At 36.4% G+C, this 11,630-nt stretch overlaps 1 protein-coding gene across 2 annotated transcripts in view; it reads left to right on the top strand.

Moving 5' to 3' along the window:
* Positions 1 to 11,630, top strand: part of phlpp2 (PH domain and leucine rich repeat protein phosphatase 2) — a 105,880-nt gene that overhangs the window by 68,691 nt on the left and 25,559 nt on the right. Inside the window, exons 8-11 of one of the 2 annotated variants that reach the window (XM_087262243.1) lie at positions 1,834 to 2,064; positions 5,080 to 5,282; positions 7,938 to 7,998; positions 8,628 to 8,723. In XM_087262243.1, coding sequence (XP_087118369.1) covers positions 1,834 to 2,064; positions 5,080 to 5,282; positions 7,938 to 7,998; positions 8,628 to 8,723 — 591 coding nt within the window. Of the gene's footprint in view, positions 1 to 1,833; positions 2,065 to 5,079; positions 5,283 to 7,937; positions 7,999 to 8,627; positions 8,724 to 9,833; positions 10,165 to 11,630 lie in introns of those variants that run through there. The other variant, XM_087262244.1, reaches the window with a different exon arrangement.

The following is an 11,630-nucleotide window of genomic DNA, read 5'->3' as shown; positions in this document are numbered from 1 at the left end:
TTGTTTTTTATGTATTAAATTATTATTAATAATTTATTTATTAAATTATTTAAGTATTGAATGAATGAACTTATTTATTTATTTGTTTATTTATTTGTTTGTTTGTTCATGTATTTTTTCATTTATTTATTTATTTATTTATTTTTTACTTGTCCCTAAAAATTATTTAAAATCTTGGTAGGGCTTCATTTATTGTTTTATTTATAAAAATTTTTTTATCAAGTTGATATCGAAGTAATAATTTAGTGCAAACGCTAAATCAAAAACTAAATAGATGTATGCATAAAAAAGACATACAACATAATTACCCAATCTGTGAGTGAATGCAAAAGCATAGAAATGCACTATTTTTCCTCCTATTAACACGACAAGCAGTGTGGATTCATTTTTGGTAGCCAGACTGAAAAACACAATAGCCCCGGGACGTCAGGCTAGCGGTTTTCTTTGAGTCCAGTCTTTTATATCAGATTAGGAAAGGTGTATTCATGGTGGACCGACCAATACACCTCCTGATCCATTTTGTTATTGGCTGAATGACCTTTCTTTTTTTCTGTAATCAACTTTTAAGTGCACAAATGTGCCGTGTAGGTCACATGAAAAACATTGCACAACATAAAGAGTGTGATTATGGGTTATAATCGAAATAATCCTTTGATTTGCATGATTGTGTTTAAAATATTCAGCACTTTATATCACCGCCGCTCCTGCAATTACAGTCAGCTACATTCAGGAGTTCTACCAAAGAGCCTGTCAAGCAGAGGCCGCTTTTTTTTTTCCTCCCCCTAAATGAGCCAGCAAAATGCATGAGGTTCAGCCGTGCATATTACGCTAGCAGATTAAATCAGGCATAGAAATCAGTCTAGTTTTACTGCTCTCTGCTCAGCTTAAAAAAGTATGCTTTGAACGTGCAGTGGAGGCTTACAGTGAATGTATTATGAATATATCTATCCGTATCAGTGATTGTTATATTATATTATATTATATTATATTATATTATATTATATTATATTATATTATATTATATTATATTATATTATATTATTATTATATTATATTTTATTTTTAATATATTATATTGTATTATTTTATATTGTATTATTTTATATTATATTATATTTTATTTTAATGTATTATATTATATAATATTATATTATTTTATATTATATTATATTATATTATATTATATTATATTATATTATATTATATTATATTATATTATATTATATCATATTATATTATATTATAATTAATTATTTTATATTATATTATATTATATTATATTATATTATATTATATTATACTATTTTATATTATATTTTATTTTATTATAATATATTATATTATATTATTTTAAATTTTATATTATTTTATATTATATTTTATTATTTTATATTATATTACATTATATTATCTTATTTTATATTATATTATATTATATTATATTATATTATATTATATTATATTATATTATATTATATTATATTATATTATATTATATTATTTTATAATATAATATAATATTATATTATATTATATTATATTATTTTTTTATATTTTATTGTATTATATTTTATTATATTACATTATATTATATTATTTTATATTATATTTATTTTATTATATTTTATTATAATATATTAAATTATATTATATTATATTATTTTATATTGTATATTTTTATTTTATTTTATTTATTTATTTATTTATTTTTTTATTTTTTTTTATTATATTATATTATATTATATTACATTGTATAACAATAGAACATATTTATTTAATAAATCTCATACTGGATGTGTGTATGAGTGAACTGATGGTTTGTTCTGTCCTCAGTTTGCAGACTCTGTGTTTGGATGGCAATCGTCTGGCTGCTCTTCCCGAGGAGCTGGGCAGCCTGGTTCAGCTCTGCAGTCTGGGTCTCTCCTTCAATGATTTCCCTCAGATCCCTGCCGTGCTGGAGCGTCTCTGTGCCCTCGACAAGCTGGCCATGGCTGGAAACAAGGTGGAGACTCTGGATCTGTGCAGCCTGCTGAGAATGACTCACATTAAGAGCATCGATCTACGGTATGAGAAACATTCTGCTATTTCTAGGGTTCCTTTGGGTGCTGGAAATCTTTGGAAATTCTTAAATTTTAGTCTAAAGGTTTGAAAAGTGCTTAGATTTGACTTGAAAATGCGTAAAGTCATCATGAAACAGAAGTTAAGATTGTCCTTTTTTTCACAATTCTGACATACATATACTTGAAATGGTTCTGAAATAAGAAAAAAAAGTAGAGCGGTGGATGATTTGATGTTTTTGGGAACATTTGGATTGTTAAAAGACCCCACCCTAAAGCACTGATACACCTCCCCTAAATGACTGCTTGCCCGGCCCTAAAGCACCGATAGAACCGCCCTAAAGCACTGATGGTCTCGCCCTAAAGCACTGATAGACCTGCCCTGAATGACTGATAGCCCCGCTCTAAGGCACTGATAGAATCAGCCTAAAGCACTGAAAGGTCGTCGTAAAGGACTGATAGCCCCACGCTAAAGGACTGATAGCCCCACGCTAAAGGAGTGATAGTCTCGATTTAAAGGACTAATAGAGCCTCCTTAAAGGACTGATATAGCTGCCTTAAAGCACTAAAAAGACCCGCACTAAAGGACCCGCCCTAAAGAACTGGAAGTCCGACCCTAAAGCACTAACAGTCCCGCCCTAAAGGGCTGATAGAGCAGCTCTAAAACACGGAGTACTATACTATACTATACTGTACTATACTATACTATACTATACTATACTATACTATACTATACTATACTATACTATACTACACTTCACTATACTGTTAAACTATACTACACTGTACTATACTACATTATACTATACTACACTGTACTATACTACACTATACTACACTTCACTATACTGTTAAACTATACATCACTATACTACACTACATTATACTATACTACACTGTACTGTACTATACTACACTACACTATACCATGCTACACTAGACTATACTACATTGTACTATACTACACTACACTATACTAAACTATACTATACTATACTACACTTCACTATACTGTTAAACTATACTACACTATACTATACTACATTATACTATACTACACTGTACTATACTACACTATACTACACTTCACTATACTGTTAAACTATACATCACTATACTACACTACATTATACTATACTACACTGTACTGTACTATACTACACTACACTATACCATGCTACACTAGACTATACTACATTATACTATACTACACTATACTATACTAAACTATACTACACTATACTACACAACACTGTACTATACTGTACTACATACTATATTACACTAAATAATGCTATACTACACTACACTACTACACTACACTGTACTATACTATACTACACTACACTGTACTATACTATATTATACTACATTATACTATACTATACTAGACTGTACTACTATACTATACTACACTGTACTGTACTATACTACTTTATACTACACTACACTACACTGAACTGTACTATACTTTACTGTACTGTACTGTACTATACTATACTAGACTTGATTAAACCTGAAGAAAGAGATGTATCTGGATTAACATCAATGTTGATCCTGGAACAACATTCCAATCAGCCAATCACAATCAAAGGATACGTTTACAGTTTATGTTAAGTTTAGGCCAATGGTTAGGTTTATGCATTTCTACATGAGTGTTATCCTTCTATTTGTCAAGCAAAAATGATGTTCTAGGATCGCATCGTACTTGGCAAAATCATGACGTGCTATGATGTGGTGAAGTATGTATATGTCCGTAAATATGTAATTTGCCACACTTGCTGGAAAATGTGAAAATGCACCTGGAAAACGCTTGAAAAGTGGTGTAAGAACACGTCTTTCTCTCTATATATGTCTTGACGTGTCACACTGTTGGTTTGCCCATTCCACCTCTCTCTCTCTCTCTCTCTCTCTCTCTCTCTCTCTCTCTCTCTCTCTCTCTCTCTCACCTGTCTGTGTGCTATTACTCTCCGCTCAGACTTTATGCATAATGCAGGATCAATACACAGCAGTGATGTAATGAGATCAGCTGTCAGTAAATCACAGCGGCGCAGCTCTGTTTGTCCTCACCGGTGGCCCTTGTGCATTCAAATCTGCTGCTCTTCTGTTAAATTGTAGATCATTCAACTCCTAAAATGCAAATTTTGACTGAATCCTTCTTGGATTGTCGGATAAACAGCGTATATATATATATACACTGGAGACTAAGAGCAAAGCCATGGACATGAAGAACATAGGAGGTGGAGAGGATTCATTATTTTTTAACTGTATATATATATATATATATATGTGTGTGTGTGTGTGTGTGTGTGTGTGTGTGTGTGTGTGTGTGTGTGTGTGTGTGTGTGTGTGTGTGTATATATATATATATATATATATATATATATATATATATATATATACACACACACACACACACATATATATATATATATTTATATATATATATATATATATATATATATATATATATATATATATAGTGGCTCATTAGTTAGCACTGTCGCCTCACAGCAGGAAGGTTGCTGGTTCGAGTCCAGGCTGAGCCAGTTGGCATTTCTGTGTGGAGTTTGCATGTTCTCCTCATGTTCGCGTGGGTTTCCTCCGGCTGATCCTGTTTCCCCCACAGTCTAAAGACATGCTCTATAGGTGAATTGAATAAACTAAATTGGCCATGGTGTATGAGCGTGTGTGAATCTGAGAGTGTATGGGTGTTTCCCAGTACTAGGTTGCGGCATCCGCTCCGTAAAACACATGCTGGAATAGTTGGTGGTTCATTCTGCTTTGGCGACCCCTGATAAATAAGGGAGTGTGAGTGTGACATCTGTGTGTATGTGTATATATATATATATATATATATATATATATATATATATATATATATATATATATATATATATATACACACACAGTTCAAAAAATAATGAATCCTCTCCACCTCCTATGTTCTTCATGTCCATGGCTTTGCTCTTGGTCTCCAGTGTATCTGGCGCTAGTGTAAGGCCTGTGTTTGTGTGTGCAGGTTAAACGGTCTGCGCTGTGTCAGAAGTGAGACTGTGGAGCCGGTCAAGCATCTCCTCCTGCTGGACGTGCGGGACAATCATCTGTGCGCTCTGGATCTGAGCTCCGCCTGCAGTCTGGAGACGCTGCAGTGCCAGAGGAACCAGCTGACGACACTGACGCTGAGCGGCTTCACCCTGCGCACGCTCCATGCCAATAACAACCGTCAGTACACACATACACACATAAACACCAGTGATCATTTAATTAGCTACATTTCCATCCACCTATGTTTTTATGCGCATTTTGGAGATCGCTTGATGGAAACGCCAAGATGCACATAACTGAGTCGGGAAATTTTTATTCGATTAGAAAAGATATGCATAAACTGCGATGGACACTTTTGGACAAATTCCTGTATGCGCATTACAAAAGGTCATGTGATTATGTTATAAGAGATTATTTGGTGATAAAAATGTGTGCGAATGGACAAACCAAGCAGCTAAACACAGTGTAAAACATCTGAAATGTTGTTTTGGTCATTGTAAAACACCTTAACAGTTTCATTATTAGTGTTATTATATTATTAATGACCTCCAGAATCAAGAGCGTCTGTGCTTCGCGTCTCATGCCTTCAAACGCCACCATAGGTTCACTGCGTGGCAAGATTGCCTTCTGAGGCACAAGTCATTTATTAAATGAAGAAAAGACTCACACAGCTTCTTCTACCACTGCAAATTTCGTTTTTACTGTTGATATTTGGCACCAGATAATCAGGAAGTGACGATTTGGTTCTCTTTGACTCGTTTGAAGGAAACGCTGCTTTATTCGCACATCTTTTATGCGGTATTCCAGGCTTTACCGGTATATTCAAAAAAGCGCTGTTCACACAGGCGAGGACGTTACGGAATTTTTCCGGAAAAGAGCATTCACACATCCATCGCAAAATGCCGTTAAATTCTGACATCATTAACTAGAAATGACCTCTAAACGGTTGCGCTTGTGTTTGTAAACATTTGACTACATCACAAACTCTGTGGATGGATCAGTATTGTGAACAACTCCAATGAAAACATAGAGAAACACTTTCGCATGTCGAGATGTTCATGATATGTGTGTGTGCTGGCGCTATGGGCGCTCACGGGCACACGCAAAGCTCGAAGGTAAACAAACAACGGCTTATCATAAACATTTTATCGATAATTATTTACACAGTTAGCATTAAGAAGGAACATAGAAACGTTATCTGACTAACATCTAGCAGCTAAAGGTGTCTGGAAAAATATTCAAAGGCTTTTATTCTCATAAACCGCGCGCACGTGAATGCGTCTGACTGTTCTGATTGGCTAAAGTAGACGTCTCACGTCAGCACGATCTAGACATGCACGCGCTCCTTCCGGAAATCTTCCTTCTGCGTTCACACAGCGCATCATTCCGGCAAATTACCGGTAATGTTACAACTTCTCTTTCCGCAAAATAGCCGGAACGAATTTACCGGTATTTTCAAAAAGGGCCCGTTCACAAATACACACCTTCCCGGAAAATTGACGGTAATTTTCCGGAAAGGTCTGCATGTGTGAAAGGGGCTATTGTTTTACAACTCTCTGAAACTGACCCTTTTAGGTTTTGATCCTAATTGTGCCATTTTAGTGACTTCAAATGAGATTGTGCTCTTTACAAAAGAGGGCGGAGTCACAGATGCATATGTGTCAGCATAGTGACCGATTCAAAACCAAGACTAATGTCTTATGCTAATGAGGGAGAGATGGCCACTAGTGGGCAGGGTTTTCCCCCTCTGATGACACGTACAAATGAAGACTGTCAATCAGAGTGTTTCTGCAGACTGTTTTGATCAAGTTTGATTATAAAAAAATGTGTTTAATATATTTATGCTATAAGAAGCTGGTTATATTCACTCAGTGCTTCCACACAACTGTGTTTAAACCCTTATTAAAGTGATTTTTGCATGATAAAAAAAAAAGATCCAGTCAGAATCAATCTCCAGTGTTTTAGCGAGGTGACATGTAAACATTTGAACCTTATTTGACTGTTATACCAGCGTTTCTCATTCCTGGTCCTCACACATCCCTACGCAGTGTGCATTGCTCCCTTGTCCCTTCTCCTTCATTGCTCTCTACCTGAGCACGAGAATCTTTATTTCACTTCTGAACGTTTATTCATAATTTACACAACAGTATAGTGACTTAATATACATTCATAAAAAAATACAACAAGAACAAAAGTGATGCATCAAAGTTTGATTTTTAAAAAATCTTGAATGGTTATAAAATTATTGTAATCATAAAAATAATTAGTTTAAAAATATTTAATGATATAAACGACATGGTTTTGGAAACTTCCTTCTTCTTCGTTTATCCGTCTGATTTTACGGTGGATTTCTTTTGACGTTTTAAAGAATATCACAATGGCGAACACGGTAAGTATAAAAGCCTCTTCCGTTTCGCGAGGTGCACGCGCAGTCAGCGAAGGTGCCAGGCAAAAGTTTAAATCCAGCTTGGGAGTGATCTTCACTCGCACAGACAAATTGCTTTTAGGAATATACCCGTGGTGTTAATCAACTTCAAATCGGATGATGTGATATACACTTAATTAAAGCATCTGCCTTGTACAGTAAATTTGCCACAACACACTCTTACTTTCACTTTCGATTTAGCACAGTGTAACAACTTGCTACACCTTGCTGTGACATCCCTACTCTGCTAATTTTTAATTTTATTTTCTTAAAACACTTCGTCATTTGGTGGCACAATTAGTATCAGTAAAGCCTACGTTAAATTCAGAAGACTAAATCTCACACAATAGAATTACTTTATATGACCTTTGCATTGTATTTTACATTTACAATAATGTCTTTCACAGGTCTGACCACCGTCAACATCTACCCTGTTCCCAACCAGCTCACTCATATGGACCTGTCCCGGTAACTGATGTTTACATTACATTTACATATTTATCTTTTTGTACGTATCGTGCAATAATCAAACATAGACACACATATCTCTCTAAATGTCCGACTTGCTGAGTATCCGTGTAAAAAGTCTGTCAAACAAACCTAATGTGATAGTAAACAGTATGAAGATATTATCTGTGTATATGCTTTTTTAAGTGACTGTACTGTAATTATATTCTGATTATGTTGTTGATATTAATTAAGGAACAAAGAAAAGTTTGGCTGAACGTGATTTATAGCTTTATGCGCAAGCTGAGGACAAAATTATAAGCCCTCCTGGGAAATTTAGATTATTTTTCAGTGGATATTCAATGGAGCTAGTAGTACTTTTCACAGTATTTCCTAAAATATTTTTTCTTCTAGAGAAATCTAGTTTTTACGTTTTTAAAAACTCTTTTAAGGTCAATATTATTAGCCCCCATAATAAGGAATAAATATTTGATCTGTCACTGGATTGAATCGAGGATCGAACGAAGAATTGAACTGAATTGAGAGCTTGTGAATCAGAATCAAATCTAATCGACTCATCTGAACAGAGTCATTCTTTGAGCTGCTCACCGTTTTGTGTGTGTGTGTGTGTGTGTGTGTGTGTCCTGCAGGAATCTGCTGGAGTATCTGCCAGACTGGGTGTGTGACAGCAGGAAGATTGAGGTGCTGGACGTCTCCCATAATCTGCTGTCTGAGCTCCCAGCCAGGTGTGTGCGCGTGTGTGTCTGTGTGTGCCTCTGTGTCTGTGTGTTCCTCTGTGACTGTGTGGGCATCTGTGATTAAATGCAAGTGCGTCTGTGTGTGTGTGTGTGTGTGTGTGTGTGTGTGTGTGTGTGTGTGTGTGTGTGTGTGTGTGTGTGTGTGTGTGTGGGTGTGTTTGTATGTGTGTGTGTGTTTGTATGTGTGTGTGTGTGTGTGTGTGTGCGCAAATGAGTGTGTGAGAGAGAGAGAGAGAGAGAGTTTGTTTGTCTGTGAGTGTCTGAATGTGTGTTTGTGTGTGTCTGTGATTGTGTGTGTATGCAAGTGAGTGTGTGTGTAGTGTGTAGTATCTCTGCATCTTTGAGTGGATGTTTGTCTTTCTGTGTGTGTGTGTGTGTGTGTGTGTGTCCATGAGTTAGTCTATGTCTCTTTCTGTGACTGTGTGTGTGTGCATCTGTGATTGTGTGTCTGTAAATGTGTGTGTTTTAGACTGTGTGTGTCTTGCCTGGTTAGTGTATTTCTGTGTCTTTATGTGTGTGTGTGTGGGCTTGTGTGCGTGTGCGCGTGCGAGTGTATTAATGCGTGTCTGTGTATGTCTGTCTTTCTGTGAGTGTATGTGTGAGACTGTGTGTGTGCGCGTGATTGTGTGTGTATATGCATGTCCATGAGTTGTGTGTCTTTCTGTGAATGTGTCTGTGAGTGTGTGTGTGTTTCTGAGTTAGTGTATGTCTGTCTTTCTGTGAGTGTGTGTGCGCGTGAGAGTGTGTCTGTCTTTCTGTGTGTGTGCGTAAGTGTGTCAGTCTTTCTGTGAGTGTGTGTGCCTGTGATTAAGTGATTGTGTGTGTATGTGTGTCTGTGAGTTAATGTATGTCTGTCTTTCTGTGAGTGTGTTAATCTGTGAGTGTGTGTATGTGTGTGTGTGTGTGCGCGCGCACATCTGTGATTTGTGTGTGTTTTTCACTGTATATGTGTGTGTGTGTGTGTGTGTGTGTGTGTGTGTGTTTAGACTGTGTGTTTCTCTCTATAAGAGTCTGTCCTGCTTCTCCTCTTTGTCAGAACTTTAATATCAGCAGTTTTTTATTCATCCGCCGTGTGTGTTCTGAATGCTGCGCATGAAGTGTGTGTGTGTGTGTGTGTGTGTCCAGACGGTGGCTGTGAATAGAAACAGGCCGACGTTCATCAGCAGAGGCTTGATGAGGACACTCCGCTGTCTCCAAGCGCCATTTCCAGCTCATTCCACATTAACATCCAGTCATTTGCATGTGAAAGAGCTCTGAGCCGTGCACAAATGAGATAATGTGTGTGCGCCTTTAGGTTCGGGTCCCGTTTGAGACTGTGGAAATGCTGTGCTGGTATTCTGAAGAAGTAGATCACCAAAAAAACAGACGTTCTGTCTTTATTCACTCAGCCTCATGTTGTTCTCGTTGGTTACATTTTATATAATATACTGTGTATAAATGTTTATACACTCACCGGCCACTTTATTAGGTACACCTGTCCAACTGCTCCGTAATGCAAATTTCTAATCAGCCAAACACATGGCTGCAACTCGATGCAAATAAGACATGTAGACATGGTCAAGACGATCTGCTGCAGTTCACACCGAGCATCAGAATGAGGAAGAAAGAGGATTTAAGTGACTTTGAACGTGGCATGGTTGTTGGTTGACTTGATGAAACCTGCAGAAACCCTCCTGAGTATTGTTGCTGACCATGTCCATCCCTTTATGACAGGAGTGTACCCATCTTCTGATGGCTACTTCCAGCTGGATAACACGCCATGTCATAAAGTACCATCATCTCAGACTGGTTTCTTGAACATGACAATGAGTTCACTGTACTCAACTGGCCTCCACAGCCACTATAATGCAATAGAGCAGTGGTTCTCAACTGGTTTGGCCATGGGACCCACATTTTTACATGGTCATCAACCCGCAACCAAAATTTTTAAGAACTATAATATAATTTTAGGAATTATAAGTAATTTGTATTTATTTGTTAACATACACAAGGAGTGACTGATAAATCATAAGAAAAACCCCTAGACTTATATATAACATACTTGTCAACATTGGGATGTGAAAAAAAGGGATATGCCCACCATAACAAGGGATTCCCCAACACCCCCCCTCCCCTCCCCCCTAAAAAATCCCCAAATGACTAAATATGTTCATTTTTAGCTGTTTCATTGTAAATAAACAGTTAATAGTCAGTAATATGTTTTAAAATTATTATTAACAAAAGAAAAATAATTCTATACATTAGCAGCAAATACATTAGCAAACAGTTTAGCTTATTAAAATTCATAGATATACACACTAGATATCGCATAGGGACCCTGAGCATGCGTCAATAGCGCCGCCACATTGGTACAGTGCTCCCAGGACAAATGTAATTTAATGCAGTGCTTCTTGTACAACCTGAGTCCCGCTTTATATGGGATATCACTCAGCCAGTGGAGATCGCTGATTTTTAAAGAAAACTGACCTTAAACGCGCCGATTTTGCAATGGCATACAGTTCGCCGGAACCGATTAACCCAGGTTACTGGCAAATTAAAAGTCATATTAGCGTGCTTCGGCATATACCCTATTGGATCCTTCTGACTAGTGCATTTTCCTGAACGTAACAGTTTGGTTTCTAAATGTTCTCTTGTTAGAGCACCTCACTACATAAGACACACTGAGATTTTAAGCCAGTTTTTTCGTTAATATATGTAAATCCATACTTTACATATTCGAGGTCGTACTTGCGCTACAAAATTTCACATGTCAAACGGTACGGTTGTCGCGCGTGCGTTTCAAAATAAAAGTCTGGTATTAGCAAAATAAGTAAAAAAATTAACGTTTTTTTTTTTTTTTTTGACCACACACTCCCACTTTTATTGACCACACACGACCCACTAAAAATGTTCCTG

This window comes from Danio rerio, chromosome 7 (genome assembly GCF_052040795.2).
Source record: "Danio rerio strain M-AB ecotype USA chromosome 7, GRCz13ab, whole genome shotgun sequence".
Classification (NCBI taxonomy): Eukaryota; Metazoa; Chordata; class Actinopteri; order Cypriniformes; family Danionidae; genus Danio; species Danio rerio.
The sequence above is the reverse complement of the archived record's forward strand: the minus strand, read 5'-3'. Positions and strand labels throughout refer to the sequence as shown.